We start from the raw sequence: 24,622 nt of genomic DNA on the forward strand, positions 1-24,622 counted from the left end.
TTCTACCTCAACAAACAAAGCTGCATGGCCTGGGCCACACAGCTGTGTCACACAAACAGAGGCATCTTCTGCACCCACTTTAATGTGGTTGGTACAGGTTCGTAACATGCAGCAGTGTATTTTATCTAGTGGTATCGAAGGAATTCCTGACGTTTACTATTTCTCTCCATGCTTTGAGCTGCTGTAAAATAGTGTAGAACTTCTCTGTAAGATAATACTGTATTTCAGTCTCACCAGCAATTTCGCATAATCAGTATAATTAGATTAAGGTTGATTACTGTGTTATGGGTCAAGGGCTCTGAAGATCGCTCTGACCGGAGTTTTGTCATTTTCCTTGTGAGCTGAAAATAAATCCTAAGCATGAATGCTAACTGTGACTTCAATACTTTAAATTTCAAGTAGGGTGCTCTTTCTTCTCATAGGACGCTGTTTCTTTCAGCAAGAACTTGACTGTCTAGAAGAGAGAATTTGTTTTTTCTCTGCCACAGAACAGGTAGTAAGAATTCCATTAGAAAGAGGCATTCGGTAAGAACTGCCTCTTAGAATCCAGGACCTGAAAAGTCACAGGTCCATCCCGAATCTAGTGGAAGCAAGATGATACTATTCCAGCAAATTCAAACTATTTTGCTGCTTTTACTGAAAAATTAAAATGAAAATCCTGAGATTATGTAAAAACAGTGATAAAAATTATTCATGGCATCATTTCTCCACTGTGGTTGATGATTTGACTCAGTTTTGGGAGGAATTTTTTTTGCTGAAGATCAGCACAGCGTTCAACAGCCTCTGGATATAGCACAGTGTGTATACTTAATATATATTTATACACACAAAGATACATAAAATTCAGCAATTTATCACGTTCTGATGATTAAGAAATTTTGACAGTAGCAAACTACCTATTTTAGCATACTGCAAAGATGTAGATAGCCTTATAATCTTAAAGTCTGAACGTAACACATTAGAACACTTTAACATCTTGTCCAGACTCCAGTTTTTGCCTGAAGTATCAAACCAAAGTGTTGTGCTTGAGTTCTGTAGGACTGTGCCTTGTCAGGTCAGGTCCCTGTCCCCTGTTTATTATATTCCAGAATTCTTTTAATAGTGAAAATGCATTGTGTTGTTTTTTTTTTTTCCACACTGATGGGGAAAAGTACACACTTCTCTATTGCTCTTCTCTGATACTTGTATGATGCACATGAGCGTGTCTTTGTGTTGTCTAAGTTCCTTTTCATAAGGGACTGATGTATTATTGTAGTTCTGTATTGTATTGAAGTTAATTTCCAGCCTGGTTTAGGTACCCAGCAGTTTGTCACAGCTGAGCACCAAATAGCCTCCACTTCCTAAAAGGTTCCCAAACAATGGCAATTCCGTGGGGTGGTTTTGAACCGTGTGTGAGTTGGTTTAGAGAACCAGCCTAAAGCTACTCTCAGCTACAATTCTTGAACTTAATATATGGTACTCTCAGCACCATCTGCTGATTTTATTCTATTGTACTGAATATGTAACAAATACAGCTTTCATTTTGGTCAGAGTCTGAGCTGTGAATCTTAGTGACAACACAGTAATATTTAAGCCCCTTCAAAGCTGAGGGATGTGACCCTATTTTTGACTTTTTTCCTAATTATGAATCTTGTTCTCACAATTGCCTTAAGAGAAGAAATATTGATCCAAGTTGATCTAACTCTCACTCTCTCCTAAGTTCAGTTATAAAGAATGTGTTAATACATTGCCAGCTGCCAGGGCATTTTTCTTGTAGAATAATAGCAGGAAAAGCTCAGAGAACACGATCGCCAAAGTCTTTAACAATAATAATTATAAAAATAATTTTTAAAATGGAAAAAGTGTAGCCTTAGGAGTCGTGTGGATTTTTGGGTAATATTGTGTCTGTTTTTCAGACTGAGAAACATTCTATACAAGTCCCAGCTCTGTAACATCTTCAGCCAACTGTCACACAAGCTAAGCAGAATGACTTCCTTTACATCAAGTGTCGTTTTCTCTTCAGTTCCTTAAACTTAGGAAAGGTGCACTTTAATTTCTTTTCAGAGCCTTCCTAAGGAAAAGGCTACTTGATATTAGGACCACTGAAGTGTTACCTAAGAATATAAGGAGAGTGAAACTTCACAGTAAATCTGAAGGCTGCCCAGCCTTGAAGTTTCATTGTCTGCATAATGTGAAGAATCTTAGAGGCAGTGGTTAAGGACATTAATTTGTCTTAAGCCATTTAGTCTTACTGCAGGGCTTGGCTCTCAAGAAGGCATTTAGCACCACACAGCCAGAAGTGCTGGTCCTGGGGGCTGTGGGAAGAACTGAAGCACAGTTTGCATTTCTGATTTTTATTATTCGCATGTTGTCCCCAAGATCTGTGGCCAATCACATCATATTGTTGATCCAAAAAACCAAACAAAGACAACGAGTTAGAGATCTTTACAGTAACGCTCTCTGCCTTATACTTCTGAAACAGAAAAATCGAGAGATACTTCAGAAATACTTCAGTGGAGATACAGATGGAAGTGTTTTGTACACAGTCTGTCCCTTTTTTCAGTTTTCAGATGTGTGGAACTTGTGATTTACTAATCTACTTTGCACAGTTCTTCCAGTATCTGACTTGTAACAAGTTCTACAAGATAAGATAAAACCGGTGCTCCTAATTCAGCTTATTGTAGTATTAATATTAGGCCTCTGAATTTGCAAGCTGGGAAGCTGCATTGCTATTCTGCTCTGGCAAAGTTTACTTATGATCCCACATCACCTAATACAAATAAAGGCAATTGAGAAAAAAATTACTTGATTCTGGCATCTTTGGAAAAAAATTGTCACCACAAACAGCACTGTGAATAATAACAATGTGCTGTCATGTTGCTATTTCACTGTTGCTCTATTTCCTTTTCATTTTCTGCTAAGTTGTGACCTAATGAGGCTTATATCAGAGGAATAGGGGAGATATGAGGCTGTCATACATGGCTAGGAGCTGCTGAGCAATGCTTCCCTGCATATACTGATATTAAAGCAGAGTTGGAAGATGTAGTGCAGCCTTTCACAACTTGCTAAGCAGACGAAATGATAGTAGCATAAACAGAGTTGCTTGTGTTCCGAGTTGGAGGATAGACTGTGTGCTGGATTCCAGTGCATCCATGGTTTTCATTAAGCTTTGTGTAAATTTTCATAGCTGGGTTTTGTGAAGGTCCCATAAGTTGTCTATTAAGTAGTTTAGATTTGTGGGCTATATATTCAGGATATGGGATTTTTTAATCGTGCTTCAGTAGTGAAACATCAAAAAACAGTTTGGAAACTGTGCTCCTATGGAATGTTCTCTGTCAAATGGTTCTGTCTGTAGCTGTAGGTTACGTTATTCTATCATGGACTGTTTCAAAGTAGAACTGAAAGCTGAGAGCTATACTGTGATTATATAGGGCTTATTTTACCCACTGCTTGTCTTATTCATGCTTTTTTTTAATCTTATAAAACTTCAGTAGTATGACAAGTGTATAAATCTACTGTACATGATCATTGCTTTTACAAAGGAGAGGACAAGCAGGGTATTTAGATTTTTGTAGAAAATAAAGACAAGAAAGTGAATTGAATGCATAATACAATAATCTTTGGTTTCATGCAAGTGTAACAGTACAAATCAGGCAGTGTGCTAGATGTGTAAGCTTTTTGCTGTAGCCTTTTCTTGTTTCTAGTCACAGTTACACTTTCTTAAGAGCACAAGACTGAAAGTCGCCCTCCTTTTGAGCTGAAGAGATCGGAGGTCTGCTGCTAATTTTTGTTTTCCATTGCATGTAGGAAGAAAAGTTCACTGGACAGTCTTCAGGACTGTTATTCCCAATAGGAAGAGGCTTTGACTGTATTAAGACCCCGTTTAAAACTCATTCCTTCCCAGGGATGCTCAAGTTGTTTTCTTAGCTGGGTCCTAATACTGGAGTACTCTCACAGGCAAGGTTACTCCGAGCTCAGTATCCGTTCTTAAGATGTTAACAATGGTTTGGCTGTAGTAGCTGGAGCTCTGCAAGGTTTTATGGTCTGCTGCTGTTTTGCATATTACCATTATGGGTTGGCAAGCAGGGCTTTGAGACTCATGGGGTGAAGCTAATCCCTGCTTTTGCACTCTTGCAGAAATCTTGGCAGGACTTTAGGCTATGAAGAGAGATGGATGGAGGAGAAAGGTTGGAGGGAGGCTGGAAACAGCATTTGAGACTCTGCTGGGAGTCTTAATACTGGCAATTTGTGTTCAGTGTGATAAAGTGGAAAAAGTGCTTGTTTAGGAAGGCTGACAGGAGAACAGAAAGGTAAACTTTGCTGCTACAGATCAGAACTCCTTCCTGATGCTTTGGCTGGATAGGCTTAGCTTACTATTTTAGAGCAAACAAAGCAACATTGCTTTGTAATGCCAGAGAAGTAATAGAGCGCTTCCTGTACTTAAAATTCAATTCTACATTCCCTGCAGAAATGCACATGGTTTTCTGTGAAACAAATACACTTCAACATGTTTGGTATTAATATTATCAGCTTCTTGCTGTTTGTATGTATTTTTGTGCCAGAATAATTTTATATGAGAAAAATATGTCTTGAAAGCTTTCATACAGATGAAAAGCAATACTTTTCACTTGGAAAAGGCTTCCAGAAGGCCTCATGGGGTGTTCTGTGCTGTATCCCAATCTGTAACATGACAGTGATTCAGACTGAACTTCCCAAACTGTTTAGCTCCCTGCCATCCATCCAGTAAGCCCTTTTCAGTGGGAGAGTTTTCGTTTGTAAATCCAGGATGCCAAAGGAGATCTTTGATGGGAAAGAGAAGTATTTTGAGTGGCAGACTGTGAAGGTGAATCTACATGAAACGATGGGACACTGACTGAGTGAGTCACTAAGCAAAAGGTGCTATTTGCTCCTGAAGATAATAGTGATATTTATTTATGTATTTATTTATTTACTTTTGACAGGCCTTTGATTCATTCACCACTGAATACATCACAAGTGAGTAGGTTTGGCACTTGGAAGCCAGGACAGGGAGCTCAAAAAGATAAGGTAATACGTTGTGACAAGATGAGTGATGTTTTGGTAGGTTAGGAGCACATTGCTCCAGATATGCAGAGTAAAACTGACTCTAACCAGAATCCTTTGCAGTCACCACTTTTGTATGCCTGATTAGGAAGAGGAAAAAAAATAAAGCCTTCACTTATACCTAACCAATATGTCATTATGGGGCGTAATTCTTTAAGATGTGCATTAAGTATTTATCATGATGTCTAGCATTCATAACATACAGGAATGGATGTGTAACAAGTCAAAAAAGATAAATGCCAACAAGCCAAGGTCTCAACTGTAGGTCAGGATGTTTGGGTGTCAGGCTCTTGGCATTTGAATCTAAGGAGCCCCACAAGCACAGAAAATAGCAGGGCTCTAATCATGACAGTGAATCTCATAAGGAAACCAGATGGTTTTATGAAAAGGCAAGACATGTGGGAAGGCACCTGGAAGACTGAGGAGTAATATATCCCTCTGAGACATCAGCATGAAACTTAGTACCGGCTTGCTGTGCAGTCAAATAACTACTTTCTAAAAGAAGCCCACATGCAACATATCTTGCCCGTTACTGCAAACTAAGATTTGCATCGTGAAGATGCAGACCATTTCAGTAAGCAGTAACTAAGCTTAGTTCCAATAATTGGTTCCATTCCCTTATGAAGGCACACCCTGTAGTTGCTGCTTCTCTTGATTTCAAAATCAGCTGCATCTCACTAAGCTTTATATAGATTATGTTTTCAGAATTTCTTGTGTGCTTTTACCAAAAGCATGCATCTCTTGTATGTTTTCCAGTATCAAAAAACTTTGCAGCATGCTTTTTTCTAATTATAATCTTGCCTATTTCTGGCCTCCTTACCTCCTCTTACCTGACCAAATCTCTGATATTTCCTTTTTTTTCTCATTCTAATCCTTTGGAGCAAAGCGTTTTTCTATTTGTCTTTATTGCAAACCATTGTCATTATTTTTGTTCATGATTGGCCAGATTTTTTCTACCTGTTTTAAAAAGAACATTGCTTTTATGGGGGCTGGCATTTGAGGGTGCTTATTAGTTCTGAAGCTGTTTTAAATGTATTTTTTTTTCTCTCATCTTAGGTCTTACACTTCACGGCATGGCAAACATTGCAAGTAGGGGAAAAATGATTCTTCTAAATGTTCCTTGCGTTCCTCTAATGGTGTCTATACGTAGTTATTTGGCAAGGTAATTATAGCTTGAGTATGTATTAGGGAGATGTGTTTCAATTAGTCTGCTCAGATAGGAGTAGAAATTTAGCTAGAGCAGTGTAGGCTGTGCAACATACCAGGGGCTCTCAGCAGATGAATCCATAGTCACTGTGGCTGTGCTGCTAATGCTATAACCAGTCTATTGGTTTCCAGCTGGACAGAACTTGAGCTGCAGGCACGCTTGGGGTTTGCAGGCAGCTGTATGTATGCCTGGGGTGAGGTATGTCTCAGCACTAGCAGGCCACAGAGCAAGGCATATGGAAACTGTAAAGGCATTTTCTCAGAATTTTGAGATTGCAGAGGTTTCAGTTTGAGCATCTTGGCTGCACTAATGGTCCTACAAGTACCATCTTCAATACAACACTCCCCTACAGGTGGGTTCAGCAATGCTCATCTAGATATAGGCACAATTACAGACAGGTTTGGGAGCAAGAAGGTTTGCATGCAGGTAGCTTAGCAGAAATAATGTGAATGCGTGCCACTTACTGGACCTTCGTTTCCAGTTACCTTGTGAATGAGCTGCTCCTCTGCACGTCAAAGAATCTCCTCCAGAGGGCACCATTGGTTCAAGCACGATATACAGGGCGCAGTTTCATCTTTTTTCCTTTGTAGTCTAGTGACACGAAAGCTTAAAAGCCTCCTAAATGATTTTCAAATCCAGTTAAAACGCTATAGAAGGTAAAGGATCTTCAATTCTATAATTTTAGTATAAAGTAAAACTGGATATTTAATGTCTACTTAATGCCAGCATTTTAACTTTCACTTAAAATAGGACCATAGTAAACCAAAAAGGTTTTTTTATTCAGAAACTTACTTGGTTTACCTGTTTCATTGCCCTTCTTATTTCTTCTGCAGCTACTATTTGTGTGCATGTGTCAAATTTGCACGAGTAAAATCAACTGTCACTGTGCATCACATCATGGATTTCCTGCTGTTATGGACTACGATATGTAAGTTGAGCAGATTCATTCTAAGAGTGACAAATGTGATAATTCTCAGGAGATTCCATCTGGTAATTTACAGAGAGCTTCCTGTCTGCTATCTTCTCAGTTTCCCAAACCCACGATAATTAAATGAACTGCAATTTATCTCTAAACCCGTATCTGCTAAATTTCTCTTATTCCTTCTGGAGGAACTGCTGGATTTCTCTATTATTGTATTGTTATTAAGCATTGGGCTAATTATTAGCTCTTCAAAGAGAAGGCATATAAATATGATGACATCAGAAAGCAAGCCAAGAAAAAAATGGCAGAAAGAAAACAAAGTCACATTTAACCCCCATTTTTACTTTCGTATGATTGTCTTGCTGCAAGAGGATTTAGTGGATAGAACTGAACTACATCCTGGGCCCTGGAGTGAGAAATTCCTTCGAAGAACCAAGCCTTGTACTCCTCACAAAAAGGATTAGCAGTCTCTGAATGCCTGACTAATTTCTTAAACACGGTTCATGCCGCTATAAAGAAAACTACAGCAATTCTAATTCTCCACTGCTATTTGCTTCCGCTTAACTGTATCAGGGAAGACAGAGGCAGTGAAAGAAAGAACTAGATGGAGCAAAAGATCTGAGACTAGAGCAGGGCAGTGCTGAAGTCAAGTCAGCTCGAATCATTTGCAAAAGTGTACATCCACTCAGTGTAGAAGGATCAGAAATGTGTATTAAAAAAAAAAAAAAACAAAAACAGCAGCCTCACAAGCTGGAGGCACGTCAGTCATTTTTAATGGAAGCTATGGATAAATTGGATAAAGTATCAAGGTTTCGGGTGCTGATAATTCCTGTGTCAGAGGTTACTTGTATGCTATTTGCACTATTAGTACTTGTGCCCTCTGCAACGGCTTCTGCTGTTCTGCCAGCTGCTGCCTGCTCCGCGCTGCTCACGTACCACCTGGGGATGGAGGCTTCAGCTCCAGCAGAGATCTCATCAGAGTCAGAAGACCTCTTGATATTTTGAGATAATGATTATTATTAGTGCCAACACCCCTTTTGGGGGGAACCGTCGCACTGAACTATAGCACAAAATTGGCCATCCCCATTTGTTAATTAATTTTGTTTGTAAAATACTCCTCTGAGGGAGAGGGAATAAATGTTACCATTAAGGACTTAAATAGGCTTTCAGATGAAATACCATAACCAGCTGCAGGTCAGCAACAAACCATTCTTTGTTAAGGTGTTTTCCTTTTACAGAGATACAGACTTAACAAGCTGAATAATCTCATCCTTTTAAGGTAGACTGTTAAGGTGGACTACATCTGTGATCAAAAATACCCAACAGCTGAGAGCAGCAGAAAAGAACAAGCAATAGTTCTTTCCAACCGGCCATTCTTTTTAGTATAAAATGTTCTGAAAAGAACTGTGGAAAGGGCTACAATATCCTCCTGCTCACGGTTCATATCTTACACCTTTTTACCTGCTATTAACATTGTAATCTTCAGCAAAAATAAACCCTATCTGGCCCACACGAGAGCACATAAATTTAAAGTATAACCTTACCCAGGTTATAAAAAAATCAATCAAACAAACAAAAAACCTTGATATTTGCTAATACTATAAGCATTGCAAGATCAGTAGTGTGTGAAATTGCCTTAGAATAACAGCCCCCTCCCCCCAAAAAGCTGTCAGCTTAACACAAGCCTGAAATCCTGAAATTACAAGGAGAAATTACTTTTTGGCCTAACCATCCTTTGACCTTTAAGCCACCAGCACACCATGCTATGGCCTTAACTCAGATAACCTCAGACATTTTGTTAGAGCATTGTTTAAATATCCTTAAGAACCCCAGTATTACATAACCAACTTACAAAATATATGGAGAGTTTTGTAGGTATATCAGGCACCACAAGAAGAATCTTCCTAGGGAAGATGGAAAAATATTTAGACCTTGGAAAGGAATATGCAGGAAACAACTGTTGACACAGTGGTTCAGAAAAGTCTGAACAAAATGAGCAAATACATCACCGTAGGTTATAGCAGAAGAAAACCAACTCCCATAGAAACTATCTGGATACAATTTTTAAAACTAAATGGGTAAAAAATGTCAGAAGATACGTGACAGGGGAATAGCTATGAAGTTCAGTTGTTTTTCACATATGGCAATGGTCGTGCTATTTTTAATTGCTTCTGCTTAGCATCATTTTTCTATCCAGTATCACAGTGTAACGGCAGATACTGCACTGATTGCAGTAATAGGACCCTTGGATTTTCCTCTCAAGACTAGTCATAGTTTATAGAAAATAACTATATACCAATAGTAGGCATAATACAAGACGAGATATGAATGTGTCATTAATTGTGTGCGACCAAAAAACAGCCCCAGCATTTACTGTGATTCACTAAACCTACTCTGAATCGATGATCTAGATTTTTGAGGTGCGTTTACAAACCTTTGTGGCATAACATTTTCCAGGCACGGACAGAAATAGGTAAGAATTCCAATTTTGAATTCATCTTCAATTAAATGGAGTTCACAATTAAACTGGTGACACAGTGAACGGAACCATCTGGATGTAATGCAAACAAAGGGTCCTTGCAGCTAACAGTGGCCTCTGAAAAAGGTGTGAATGAGCAGGCTGCTCCCAGTGCAAGAATGAGCAGGCTGTTCCCTCCCTTGCAAGAAGCTTTATCAGGAATGCTACCTAGTAATTTTATTACCTTTTTTATTATTATTTTCCAGCAGTATTTTTCTTGACATTGTATTTGGCTTTCTAATTTAGTGATGTAAAAGAGTAACTTGTGTTTTCTTGATCCACAAGCACCTTAACAGATTTTTCCAAAGTCAAAATAGGTCTTTCTTAAAAGCTTTTAATTATTTCATAAGTTCATACAGAGAAAAGCTGTTATCAGAGGTAAATAATGTTACATACGCCCAGGGGTAAAATCAGATGTGAAAATGAATAGACAATCCTGAGGAAAGAGCTGAAAGATTTGGACAGAGTATTATTCTACTAACAATTACATTCTTAGCATTATGTATTTTTTATTCTTATGTGCATAACTAAGCCTGAAAGCAAATGAATCAAGCACAAAATACTCCATCCAATTCATTATTTACTGACCTTGGGAAGATCCTGCACACCAGTTTCAGCTGATGAGGAATGCCTCTCTAATGAGACATGCTAACATGAAAGGTGACCCAGGGCTCTGCGTGAGATGGAGCTAATAACTTCTGCTGAGCTGATAAATATGGGTTTCACGCCAGCATTGCCCAAGCTAGTGGGGTCAAGTGAACACTGTGGCTGCAAAAATATGGATGAAAGAAAGGAGGCACCAGCAAGAGTCCAAGGCAAAGGGTGGGGAGGCAATTACCAGAAACATGGTGCTGGATGAAGCAAAGTAAACGATGTCATAATAAAATGAAACTGAGGTAAGTGGATTTTGAAGAGGTAAATAAGTCTTTCACAGGGGATACAAAACCCCTTCTGTTTTGTTAAGCTGAATGGTGAGAGTGCTCTATATGGAAGGAAAACACTAGGGAAGCAAATCAGCCCAATGTTTCTGTGCATTAGGGATCTAAAATGGCGTAGCACTGCTGATATAATTATGTTGTCTTGCTTTCCCAGCTACCTATCTGCATATACTAGCGGTAATTGCTAACAATTATGAGACTGGGCTGCACTTTGCTGCTTCTCAGAGGGGATGCAGAGCATGCCCTATAATTCATCTTCCTGACCCAGTTCAGAAGAAACACTGCTTGCACTGGCAGGAACTTCTTTGACAGAAGGCATGTCAGCAAGAGCCTTTGCTCTGTCTCACTCCACTGGCCACAACAGAAGTTAGTACCAAAGCCATTGTCTTGATAACTGCTGTTCTTGCCATAATGCTTAAGGCTTGCTTAAAAAAAAAAAAAAAAAAAAAAAAAAAAAAAAAAGTATTTTCTGTGTGTAGTAAATAGCAGAGGGGAGAACATAGATGACACTAGTAGATGTTTTCTTCTAGTTAGACAAAAGTCTAAATGTTCACAGGTAAAGGTTTTATTGGCTAAACAACGAAAAGACCTGAATTAATGTAATTCTAACTTCAACTGAATGTTAAGGTAATTTTTGTTGTACATTCCTAGCTGTCTAAGCCTACTGAAATACCTACGAATGGTAATGCAATTTTAAAATCCAGAGAGATGTGTTGCTATTTCTGATCGGACCAGCTGACTTGCCACAGTAACATCCTTCCTGCCAGTCCAACCAAATGAACAGGAACAAAAAGTCCTAAGTGCCTCTCTCTTCGGATGAACAACAATATTAAATATAATGCTTCCACCAACCCCTTTGCAGTTTAAATACCAACATAGCTTAAGTAAATTGATAGTTAAAAGGATAAAATAAATAGTCCAGGGTGCTGTTCAGTGAATTAAAGCCGACATTAAATCTGGCTCTAAATTTGCAGTTCTATCCCTGTCAACTTATGGCATTAAGTTCTCTTGATTTTCTTTAAATGCAGTGCATTTAAAAAATTCTAATTGTAATTCAGTAGGAAATTATGGATTCAGTATCCACATGACTAAAAGAGAATCAGATTGATCTGGATGTGTTACCTACAAATGTCTGGAAATGGTAAATATCATTTTTTTGCAATTAGCATTCTGCCCCATGGAAAGTCTTACACATCCATACTGAGGCTGATGCAGAGGACTGTTCTGTATTGCAGATACTCTTACAAAATCTTCTCTGACTGCCATTTTGATACCTACTTCTTCCCAGCTGGTACAGTTAGACAAAGCTGTAAAATGTCTGTTCTAAAACAAATAAATAAAATGGACGACAGCCATTCTCCCCAAGCCCCTCCTGTTTTATTCTTCAGTTTTCACTCAAAATACCATCATTCTGAGGTGATTTACAGTTCTTACTTGGAAAGTTCCCTTAAAGTTGACAGGAATTTTGGTCACTCAAAGATACGAAATCTTGAACCGTTCTGGAATTTCCACTTCATTTTTCATGCCACAGAAGGACTTCCCCTTCTTTCCACTCCTGTGAAAGCAACTTAGGCTAGTGTAGTTTCTGGGATCTTTGGGAATTCCTAGCCAGACTCAACCCCTCTGTGCCCTTACTCTTCATGGTGTCGTCCCACCTGTTGCAGTAGCCTTGGTTTGATAGGGTAACAGATTTCTCTGAGCACAAGCCTAAGAACCAGCAAGGTGAACGTCCTCACTATCTTCCAACGTCCAATGGCCACGGTCCTACTAAATCGGCCCCAGCATCCACATTTGCTTCTTTTTTGCACACTTACTTCCTCAGATTAAGGCTTCTATCTTGCCTTAATCTGAAGTTTTGTGAGGTCAGGCAAAGGTGTAGCAACCTGGCAGTGCAGATCAGTAGGAGAAAGCAGCAGTGAGAGCTCTTTGCCACCTCCTTCCTTTGCTTATGCACAAGAGGAAGAGAAAACCGCTGTCTCTTGCTTCAGCTGAAGATGAGTAGGTTGTTTACATTCTTCTCAAAAAGCAGTCCCTCCCTTAGTTCAATGTGGGCAGGACCCATCAGAAATCTTTCGACAAAGTCTGATAAGGTAAAGGAGGCAGTAAGCAGATAGTTAGGCTATCATGCAGTCTGCGTGCAGACTTGAGGCCTCACTTTGTGTTCCTGATACTCTTTCATTTTTCAACAACATGCATAGGAAATTAAGCTAAAAAAAATCAACACATCATGAAACAATACTGCAGAACTTGCGGAACTGGGGTCCACACACAGATATTTTTGTAATTTCAGTGTCCTCAGTGTAGAATCTTTGATGTGGTGTCAGAGGAGATGCAGTATAAATGGGACAGGGATACTTTACCTGTACGAGAACAAACAGCACACTTCAAGCATAGAGGTCAATCTCTAAATCTGTTCTTTCAAATGTAGTGGGCTGCACACACACATTAAAATACTGGTGGGTCTGTTTCAGAGGATGGAGTCGCAGAAACACAAGATTGTTCTCTCTGTGTATGTAGACATACTGTTAAAAATATGAATTTTTACAGTTCCAAAATATTACTGCACATATACTCCTGGAAAGATTCAATCAATTTAATTATGGTAATTTAGTATTTCTACCTTTTATTCTCTCAAAGTCAAATAATCATTTAAACTATCTTACCAGATCTATTGTAGCCAACATATATTTACTTTTCAAGGAGAAGATTGAGATGAAATTTCAAACTCAGTCACAGTTAGTTAAGGAGGGCTGTACACGTCCCAGTTAAAGCTGAAAGCTTGGAGCCTAATCTTTAGGAGGTGTACGGAGTTGACAGGATAAGCAAAGATGGGTTCAAACTTCAGGTGGCCTACTGATTTGCTGAGGGAGTGGTACCAGTCTGAGTTAAACCTCACTCAGTGCTTGAGATCCATCCTGGGGACAGGGGCAGTGGAGGGAGGCAGTTTTCAGTCAGCTCACATTTTAAGACATAAGCAGCCACCAGCTTCCAGCCTTCTCTGTTTCTGGGTCAGATAACCCAAGCTGCCAACTTCCTCAGTTGGCACTGAAATATAATAACAAAATTCCTGGATTTATGACTTCATCTTATTGTCACCAGACTTGCTTGTATGTGTCCCCAGATAAACAGTGGTAAAGTAATACAGACGAAAATAAAAGATAATAGGGATATGCAGATAATAGGGATGCCGAGTAGCCCATGGAAGTGGGGCCACGACTTCTAAGAATTTCCTAGATTAATACTGCTGAAGGTCCTGACAGCTGGGCTAAAAAGGAAGCTGACCATATTCAGTTTGGGATCAGAAAACAAAAGAAAAAAATAACTTAAAGTGAGGCCAATAGAAGAAAAAGAAAAGGCTTCAGCAAACATTTTCCTGCCCGATGACGAATAGTCTCCCCTTTTTCAGATGGCTGCCTTTTAAATAACCAGCTTGCATCGTGGCAGCTGAACAGAAGGAAATAACTGAGCTTGTCCAGGAGAGCTGCAAATGGGTCAGGCCTGGCTACACCAGTTTGTACAATCAGCATTCCTAACATCCACAGGCATCCTGCTGGTACCCAACAGCTAGGCATGCAGGCGATGAACAATGAACGAACTGAAGAGCTGCTAGCTCATCCAGTTTCTTGCAGCTATTACTATGCGGGGAATAGCTCTCCGATCAGCAATTCGTTGTGATTGCAGCGTATACCTGAAAAAGAGGTGAATACTCTCATGCTTCGCTTGACAAAACGTAAGCTGCAGAAACGATAAAGCCGTTGTAACTAAGGGACAAAGTTTTGTGGGAAAATATTGCTGGTAGGTGGATGGTTGGACCGGATGGTTTCGGTGGTCTTTTCCAACCACGGTGATCCTATGATTCTATGGTTCTAAGTTAAACGTTCCAAAAGTGTTTAACCAAACCATTATCTCAGTGTTGTGCAAACTTGGTATAAAACGTTGCTCAGGAATTCAGGAACCAGCTGGTGTTATTAACATACGACTGCCATATTGGCTACCAACTCCTTCTAGCCAGTCGCTAATTTAAAGCAACTGCTCTAACCAAAGTCATTATTGACTAATTAGAGCCCACAAGAAACAAACTGATGAGCCAGGGAAGTTCCATAGCATTGCACGCACAAGTGCACACTGCAAGCTGCTGCCAGAGACTGGGAACGTAGCAGTTGGCTATTCAAGCTTTTACAGAAACGCTTTTGTGGCTCTTTTGAAGGGCTGGTAGTTCGCTGGCAGTTATTCCACCCATGGATCACCAGGTCCTCGTTCCGATCCAAGCCTGTGGATGTTCCCTCGCTCGTTCTTTGTTCCACACCGGGACCGCGTCCCTCCGCCGCACCGTTTTGCGCTCCGCGATGCCCGTGCGTAAAGCCGAGGGCGGTCGGCGAAGCGCTGCGGTAACGCGCTTTGTCAGCAGCGCCCACCGCGTACGGAGCGGCCGCGGCCCCGCGCGCTCCCGAGGAGTGCGGCGGCGGGGCGGCAGCGTGCAGCGCAGGACAATGGCTCGGTGCCGCCTTCGCTCGCCGCCGCTCCCCGCGCTCTCCCCTCTGCATCCCCAGGCGGCGCGGCCGCGTCCGGGCTTCACCTCCTTACATCTCTCCTGAGGAAGCGCTTCAGCTCCCATTTTTTCTCCGCCAAGGCGTTTTTTCGCGATTCCCCACCTTCTTTCTTCCCCCCCTCCCTCCCCCCCGCCGCTTTTTTTCCACACGGGCATCTCTCCGTCCTCCCCCTCCCGGCGGCGCGGCCCCGCAGCGAAAGCCGTGCGCGCGCTCAGGCGACGCGGGCACGCGCCCTGCCGCAGCTGTCCCGCCGCGGCCCCGCCCCTCCTCAAATCGCGCCGCCATCCAGCGGCGACGGCTCGAGGGGCGGCCGGCGAGAGGAAGGGACCCGAACCGAGCGGCGGAGGGATCGGCGGGGCGGAGGGATCCGCACGCTGGAGGGAGGAGGGAGCGGGCGATGCGGAGCGGAGCCGCCGGCCGAGGCGAGGCGGCCGTTATCTGAGAGCGGGGGGGGCGGCGGCGGGGCCGCGGGGGGCGCGGAACGGCGGCGCGGGGGAAGGGCGAGGCCGCGAGGTGCGGCCGCGGGGCGGGGTGTGGCGGCGGCGTCACCGCCCCGCGTCACTGTGCGGTCGGCTGGGGAACGGGCGGTTCGGGGTTCGGAGCCGCGCCGCACGCCGAGCACGCGGGGCTCCGCCGTCCGAGGAGCGAGGGTTTGTTCCGCCCGTTTGGTTTTTGTCTAATGCGAAATCCCGGGAGCCGGACGGGCTCCCCGCGTTCTTCCCTTCCCGCCTCCCGCCTCTCCGGCATGTAGCGGGAGGACGGCGGCAGAGGGGCCGAGATACGCACGGTCGGCCTTTCGGACGCGCCGCCGTAGGAAGGAGGAAGGTTAATCCTGGCCGTCGGCGCCGCGTTGAGGAAATGGGGCTGGCTGCTTACAGCTGAGTCCGTCCGCTGCCGGGAGCTGCCGCGGCGTGGGCTTCAACCGTTGTGGCATCACGGAGGCACGCCGATGTCGGCCTGTCGCGTGTAAAATGGAGAACGAAGTCTTCACCCCCCTTTTGAAGAAGTTCACGCGCAGCCCTCTCGTCACATGGGTAAGCGTTGATTTTTTTTGCTCGCCTGTCATTCATTGGTTTCCTTCTTGTTGGCGTTGTGTCATCATCCGGTTGCTGCGTTTCAGGTTCGGACGTTCGGACCCTTAGCAGAAGAGAATGGGACCAGCCTGGAGGAATACATGACGCTGGTGGACGGCGTGTTTCTCAACGAAGTCATGCTGCAGATGTAAGTGTGTGCGGCCCCGCGCTGCCTGCTCTGTCCCTCTCGTCTGGAACGTTGGGCTTTCTTACCAGAACTGCTTTTTTTTTCCTTCAGTAGCAGCGTGGGTAAATAACTTCTGTCTTGGGTGCTTTAAGTAGTCACGTGGTCGGTGGCAGGGAGACTTTGGAGCAGAGCAGATGCTCTCATCTGCTCAGACGATGGGGTAATAATGTCCAAACGCTGTGATTCCAGCATGGGCTCATCACGCAATCTGGAGCTTGCTGGAAAATGAGATCGCTTTAAGTGGTTTCCCAGATTTCCACGAGAAGCATAATGGTTCATTCTGCTGTCAAGTCATGATCGTAAACAACGCCTTGAATAAATGCACTTGGCTAATAAGATTCTGATACCTATCTTGGTTGGCAACATACCTCCGAAGGATTTACCAGTCACATCACATTGTTTGCCAGTGGAGTGGTCTGCTCATCAATGCCTTCTGCTTCATTTCTCACAGTTCAGAGTTTGAGTAGATAGCAGTTGTGCAGTAAAGCTGAAACTGAGAGTGCGGAGCATTTTTTGGCCATGAACCACAGAAGAACCATTTTTACATAGTCTTCTCAATTGTTTATTGAACACTGCTTTAAAAAAAACAACTCTATCATTATGAGATGGCATAAAATCACACATGAAAAAATGCATAGCTTGCTATTTAGAAGACATACAGCTCAAAAAGTTCCAGTCAGAGAAATACCAGCATATCCAACTGTGTTGTGATTATTATTTTTTGTTAAGCATAGTTTTGACTGAAATGTGCCCACTGTTGGAATACTAGAGTGTAATACTGTTGTGAAGAGTGTAGCAATGTAACTTAATAACGTTAATAATGGAAGAAAATACTCAATTTTTTGTATTTACAGAGGAAGACAGCAAATCCATTTGCATAGGTACGAAAAAATCCGGGCTTATAAATGATGAGATAGATAAACCAGCACATGAGCAGCTTGTGATGACGGCTGTTCCTTAGCACTGCACTCATGATGGGCATCCTGTTACTCTGCTTACAGTTTTACTTGTGCAGGCATACTTTTATAGCTCTTTCTGTTGGTATCGAGCTCATGTGAATAACCTGTATAACAAAATTCTACTTGCCGGATGTAAATTTGAATTGTTATACTCTTGAAATCAATGCCTTCTTTGTCACTTCAACTGATTTATTTTTTCTTGGACTGCATGTACATGAAATAGCTGGTCAATTTTACCTGTGCATTTAGCATATAAAGCTTCTGTTTGGTTAAAAATGTTTGATAGCTGGAAGTAAAAGGCAAATTTGGTACTGGAACAAAGTGATTTTGAAGAATATAACTTCAAAATCAAGCTTTCTCGGTAAGTTTTTACAATATTAAGAAAGTGTAACCCGATTGATGTGTACGTGGTGAATGTTTGTGTAACATGGGAAGCTGCAGGGAGAGAACAGTCCCATGCTTGAGGCACTCAGCACTGAATTTGGCTTTGACAGCATGCTGGGATGACTGTAGTTTACTTGGAAGGAGTTGTGTGTGGATGTGTAAACACAGGAGAGAAGTAGAGAAAGAAAGTTTGGCACTTGGAACAATTGAAAACTACCATAAATTAGAGGAACCTGTGAAAGTGCTGACAGTAAAACTAGTTTTACAAATACATAACTACTCTGGAAGGTGTGTTTAATTTAAAATACTTTTTTGGGGAGTTAAAATATGTTAAGATTGATTTCTACTTAGAAATGAAACTTCTTCCAGAGCCGTATTCTTATTTGAGAAGGGATGAGGGGAGTATGTTTGTTTTTCTTTTGCTAGGGTTGAAAGAGGAAAAAAATGTTTCGTGTTTTGCAGACGGATTCCATCTCTGGTGAAGTCAGTAGAAAGCTGTGTTAGCTTCTGGTCCCTTTGAAGATCCACATATTAAAAATTCATCTTGCAAAAAAAAAAAAAAAAAACATTTAAAGATGTAACTTCAACTAACCATTAATATCACATTTTCAGTATTTTCCGTTTTGTTAGGATTTTTCGTTTTGTCCTTTTGGATTTAACTACCATACGCTGAGGAAATGTAGCAGAAAATGTAACTTCAAAATCATATTTTCTTTGCAATTTCTTTATGTTTTGTATGACTTTTTTCACATTAGACATAGAGGCCCATAGTTATGGGTTATAACACAGTAATTCTAGAGAAATAAAGTGTTGCTCTTGCAGAAGTGATCAGGAGTGTCATGCCTAGAAAGCACCTCTGGAAATTGCTTTTGACATGAGTTAAGTCGTGTAGTACTTGCTGTTTACATTAGTTGAGAGATACATGGGATGCTGGTGTTTTGATGTGAGGATACAGCTATCAAACATCTGCTGGGTAAGGACTCTGGTGTGTTGTTACTGTGAGTTGCATTAGATGCTTTCAAGTTAAGCACACAAACAAGTGGAGGCTGTTAGAGGTGTTGTGGTCTTGCTGCTGTTATACTTGAATACATGTTTTAATTCTGCCAAATGTTGGGGGGGGTGGGGAAGTTATAGCATAACAGTGAGGGTTAGGCATGTTTTAAGCAGTTACATATTAAAAAAGTTATTTCATTACATAGCATGATTTTTTTGTTCTCAGCAGTGGTACTGAGATGGCTGGGTTTTTGTTTGTTTGTTTTCCTGCTGGAATTGACTTCATTGGTACCTAGTGCATCAGGAAGAGAAGAACAAATTAGTTACTTTCCTTGTATGCCTTCTGCTGTTGAATGTTTCAGTACATGTGAAAATTGCATGGATTCCACTTGGTGTCTGGTTAGATATGGAGAGCTTTTCCTTTACTGGAGATGCTACAGGCAAGCTGTTTTTTTGTTTGTTTGTTTTACTGTTTTTTTAAGGCGAGTTCTGATCTTAGAATATCAGCTCCTGACTCGAGAGAATGTCTCATTTCCTGTTTAAATTTAGGTCAGTTTCTTCAAAAGTATTCATTTACCTACCTTCTGCTAAGAGCAGTCTGTGTCTGATACACGGATAGAAACCCATCTGCCTTTCTAAACCTGGGCCTTCATCTTTGTGTTCTTTGGTACAGAAGGGAGTTGTGTGTCTTGGAAATAAATCACCACGCAGTGGATCACCTCAGCGGGGTTCTGCCATAGCAGAGAGGTGGAGGAGCCTACCCACAATAGTTCATACCTTTACCATGAATCACAGAATGGCCTGGGTTGAAAAGGAGCACAATGCTCATCCAGTTTCAACCCCCCTGCTGTGTGCAGGGTCACCAGCACCAGCCCAGGCTTCCCAGAGCCACATCCAGCCTGGCCTTGAATGCCTGCAGGGATGCCTTGATGTCAAAATCCTTCTGATGTTAGGAAATGTGCAGGTGCTTGAGTGATGTATGTTGTGTGCTGCTAAAATGAAGCAATAGAGTTCAGCAGATTAGTCAGCCCTTGCACCTCTAGCAAATAATACCTACTTGTCCTGGTAGGGATGTATGAGTTGTTCTTCTCAAGCAACCTGTGAGACTTTGCAGTTGTGCACTTGTATTCAAGTAATTACAAGATTAGGCCCTCTTTTCCATTTAGCAGCACCACTGAGTATTCGTTCATGTAAAAAAAGATTCAAACTGTAGCTTAGTTTTAATGGTGTTTTTTGTTTTTTGTTTTTTTTTTTTTTACTCTACTTTGTATTTGTGGAAATGGATCTGTTTCATTGCAACTGTGGGAGGAATAGCATGTTCAGAATGAGTGATGTGTATTAGAACCAAGCTCTGGAACTGAGTTAACATGATGCACTGCCTGGAGAACCCGTCTGTTTTTGTGTCTGTGTTCCATTCCTAACCGTTGCATTAATTGAATACATTCATTGATACTACCCACATTAGTTACGGCATCAGAGCATGTTTAGAACTATTTCAAAGGAAGGAATATTTTGTTTTTCTCCATCTTGCTGTTCAGTTACAGTTTTTCACTGTCTGCATCTGCACGCAGACCTTCCACACCCATAGAATTTTCCAGGTGGACTGGCTGACAGTTTTCTTCCACTACTGTGGTGGTGTGTGCCTTGAATGTGTAGACTGCTTCATTGACTCATTTTCTGAGCTCTCAGTCTTTAGTTGTATGCTTTTTTTTTTTTCTTTTTCCCAAGCAGTTGAGCTTGCCAGCCCATACTTCTGGCTTGCTTATATCTTTTTCTGAAAACTGGACTCCATCTCCAGTGCTTCGGCCAGCTGCCTGGCTCTGTGAAAGAGTGCAGGGACGGGTGCTCCAATCCAATTAACTCCTTCATGTGAAGGCCAAAGAGCAAGAGGCAGCTTTGGTCAGGTTTTGACTGGGCAGAGGGATGGGAAAAAATGATTTAGGGAAAATTAAATTGGTGAGTTTGGCAGCAAAACTACAAGCACATGATATTTTAGACAAATGGCAAATAAAATGAAGTCTGGACCGTTCTCATTTGTTGAAGTGGATGGATTTGATTCACATTTCTCAAACTCATTCTGCCAGACTTACACGATGCAGGTAAATGTCACCAGCAGTTTTGAGTTGCTCTCAAAAGTGATTTTGCAGGAATATTTTCTGCAAGGTGTCTTTCAAAGCAAGCAGTTTGTAATGGTTTCTGCAAAGAAGCAAATTCTTTAAGAAGCGGCACAATAGGATGTGCACTGTAGTCAAGATTGCTGGAATTGAAACCTTTAGATTAGGAAAACTAAAAGGTACTTTTATGCAGTGCGCAGAGTGAGGGTGGTTAATTTTAGCTTGAACATTTGCCTGCAGCCAGCTTCAGTCGTGCAAATGAGGTGAATGTAGGTTGACACCTGTGCTTCTGAGGTGCTTGAGTTTTTGGTAGGTAAAGGGGAAATACAGTGTAGGCTGGATATGCAATGTTTTGAGTGTGTGACCTTCTGCTTATGTCTCCATTTTTTGAGTTCTTTGTGTCCTTTTCCGCTGTTGATGTCCAGTGTCCTTCATCCTGTCTCCTCCAATTCATTTTTGTGGGGTAAACTGTTCGGTGGTTCACTCTGGAACTTTGAAGGCTAGGAAACAAATGTTCTAATCGTCCCCTGCATACGTACATGTCCTTCTCAGCTCTTCATGTATTGTGCTAAGTGTCCTTTGCTTGTGGCTTCTTATTTCTTCTGTTGTTTTACTGCCTACCATGCACTCGGTGTGGCTGGTAGCTGAGGCCAAGGTCTAAAAGCTAAGTTTATCTGTGTGCTTCACAAATGGCAGTCTTATCTGGAATATCTAAGATCAAAATAGCTTGTTTCAGCATCGAAACTGTTCTGGCAAGGAAACAGCTTATATCCACTATGGCCTTTTAGTTTTACTTTCAGAGTGGTTTTCATTTTACTCACAATCTATGTGCTGCTAGAAAGCACTGTACAAAGATAAGTAAGTTAGCAATTGCTATGTAAGTGTATAATTTATCTCCTTATTGCCAGGAAAGGTAAGAGTATACTGACACACCAACTCCTCCTATGGCATACTTCAGTTAAGGCTGTTCTATGAAGGCTTTGAGGCAGAGATCCCTGAGCAAGTTAGTGGAGGAGGTGCACCCCCAGGGCACAGCATGGCTCTACTGAATAGAGCTGTCCTTATGCACGGCAAAGTTGGCTTTAACTTGAAGTCACACAGTCACAGAGAGTGCCACAAGTGTGACTTTGTGCCAGAGGAATACTTGTTCAGGCTTTGCACTAGTGGCTCTGCTGTGTGTTTTAGTGGTTCAGATGTAGATGGATGAGAGGTTCCAGCTCCAGCTGTGGCTGCCCATATTTCTGTCACTGGGGCTGACTTTCCTTTTGCTCTGTCACCTCTCCTGTGCTGCCACTGTTGTTGCTCCCCATGTAGTAAGGAAAGGTGATGCACAGACTTGTTTTGCTGTGATTTTTGTGGCATGAAGAGCCTTGCTCAGGTTGCCAGGGTGCCTTGAGCGGCTCTACAGCGTTATGGTAGCATGGCAGCAATAAATGCCAAGGTTTTAGTTTAGTCAGAAATGTCTTACCTGGGCTGACTGGCTGCTGTCTTTCCCTGGCAAAGCTGTGTTGCTTCTGGTTCCATGGCTTCTATGGGGATCTGTGCACTGCAGGCCTTTATCAGGTATTGCTGCGCTCTGATTTTTCTTTCAAAAACTAATCTAGGTAACTGACAAACTGGTTGCAAAATCAAGCATCTCCTCATCCTACACTTAATTTGAGGAGCTTACTCGTAGACTTTCCTCACTTGTTTCTTCTGTTAGGAAGGGTTTTTTTAGCTTAGTGTTCTTTTGTATGTTCCTCTTTTTTTTTTTTTTTTTTTGGTTCCTCTTCTTTTATTTCTGAACCGAGTGCATTTTTTTTTTTTTGGTCTTCCTTGTCTTTTCATACTGTACTGCTTTTCCCCGTGTAAGTAATTATTTAGGGATCAAGGCATTTTTCAGAATGCTGCTTTGTTAGAACATGTGACTTCAGTGGTCAGAGATTAGTTGGTAATAGCTATGTGGAAGCCCCTGTTTTTGTTTTCTTTTTAAAAGTCCTATACTTATGCCTTGAGATGCTCCAAAGAGGCATGGCCCTTATTTGCATGCCTCTTCAGTAGTTGTTACTAAGCAGTGTTAACAAAATGCTCCCCCTTTGTTTCATTGCAGTAATTGCTGCTAAGGCAGCAAACTGAAGCAGCAGTACTGCTTGACCTAAACTTGGTTAGTCTGCTTTCCTGTTGGCTCACTCCAAGGAAAAAGCAAGAATTATCTGAAGTTGTATTTTTGGATTGGGAAATAGCAAGGGATGAACTCATAAGCAGCTTGTATTATTCCTGGCTTTCACTGAATCTTTGGATCTGTGTAGTGTATTTGGATAGACTTGAAAGTTTGCTTCCTTTTCTGCAGCAAGGGGAGCAGAGGTCACTTAGGTTTATTGTAGAATTTTGTCTTATTTTAAGCTAAGGGAGAAATTTGCCCTATTCTTTGTTTATGTGGTATTTTTGTTTTCCCTAAACAAACCCTTGAGCAAAAAAAATGCCTGGTGTAATTTCCTGGTACCTTGGGGAGATGCTTGCTGTACATTTAGAGCATCGTGTAATGCCAAACAAAAATAAAATACACATGCTAGCTGATGTATGATAAGATACAGACAAATGTCATGTGTACAAATGTTGGTTTGCATCTTAGCAAGGATATTAATATTAATGTTTTAAGATGAAAAGAACGCAGCTCTTTTACGGACCCTTTATATATATGCTGATCTTGTAGCTTTGTGTGGTTAACAGGGGTAAGGTCCTTCGTGGACTGCTCTATTTATATCTAAATCAGTAGGGGATTGTGCATTTATTGATGTGCACAGAAAACTTACTGTGTGTCTCAGTTAATGAGATGAAGCAGGGAAGTTGCTGACATCCACCAAATCCTTACAACAAAAGTAACGTGCTTTCTTGGGAAATCCCCTTACGTCCAAGAGCCTTGCACTTGAATTTATTTCCTTCTCTGGAAGAATCAGTACGGAGGATTGGATACATCAGTTGGTAGTCTAGAAATCAGTATAACAAAAGGTAAGGATCTCATATTGCATGGAATATTCCTGGCAGGTTTTTTTTTTTTTTTTTTTTTTTTTGGAGAGGAGAACAGAAGAAGCTAAACTTGCTATGTTCTGCATTTCCCTGGCAGAATGTAGAACTGTTCTTTGTTCCTTTTTTTTTTTTTTTTCTTTCTTTCTTTTTTTTTTTTTAAACTTAAATCTGAATAATCTAAATGCAGACCTGGAATTAAATATTTACCCTACTGAAATTGTTCAAAAAGTAAAAGTAAAATCTTGGCCAGGATTCCATTTTAGGATAGGTACGTTTGGATCTCTATCCCAAGCAAAGCTGTGTTTATCTGAGTAAAGCTCTATATTCTTCACAGATGTATATTTTATTGTTATTAGTTCACTTATAAAATGTTCATTATTCTTCTTCAGAGTAAAGGGAGTTTTAGAATCATGGTGTTCTGACTGAAAGTACATAACTGAAAACAGCTGGTCCTGCTGTTGTCATAGGATTGTTGTGGATGTGAATGTTTGTGGTGTTTTCAGTGGCCACTTCCATAGAAGTGCTGATCAGAAAGTTAAAGTAGTTCTGTTACTCTTTTCAGTATTGTTAGCTTGAATAGTTCTTAACATTTGAACTCATTTGAGAGAAGGCAAAACCTGTTGACCCTTACCTAAAAAATAACACGCGCTACTCAAAATTGGAAAGGGAGAATTTGCTGTTTGTTATCCTGAGAGCTTTGCTTCACTCCT

At 41.4% G+C, this 24,622-nt stretch overlaps 1 protein-coding gene across 16 annotated transcripts in view; it reads left to right on the top strand.

Annotated features, from left to right (window-relative positions):
• Window positions 1-15,693: 15,693 nt before the first annotated feature.
• CCDC88A (coiled-coil and HOOK domain protein 88A) overlaps window positions 15,694-24,622 on the top strand; it is a 76,644-nt gene continuing 67,715 nt past the window's right edge. For 4 of the 16 annotated variants that reach the window (XM_085218568.1, XM_085218569.1, XM_085218578.1 and 1 more), the window contains exons 1-2: window positions 15,695-16,230; window positions 16,317-16,417. In XM_085218568.1, the coding sequence (XP_085074694.1) occupies window positions 16,168-16,230; window positions 16,317-16,417 (164 nt within the window). In that variant the 5' untranslated portion in view covers window positions 15,695-16,167. Of the gene's footprint in view, window positions 16,231-16,316; window positions 16,418-23,643; window positions 23,895-24,622 lie in introns of those variants that run through there. The other 12 variants (XM_085218571.1, XM_085218572.1, XM_085218573.1 and 9 more) reach the window with 6 other exon arrangements.

The sequence above is a fragment of the Meleagris gallopavo genome, chromosome 2, assembly GCF_905368555.1.
Source record: "Meleagris gallopavo chromosome 2, MGAL_WU_HG_1.1, whole genome shotgun sequence".
NCBI classification, from domain to species: Eukaryota; Metazoa; Chordata; class Aves; order Galliformes; family Phasianidae; genus Meleagris; species Meleagris gallopavo.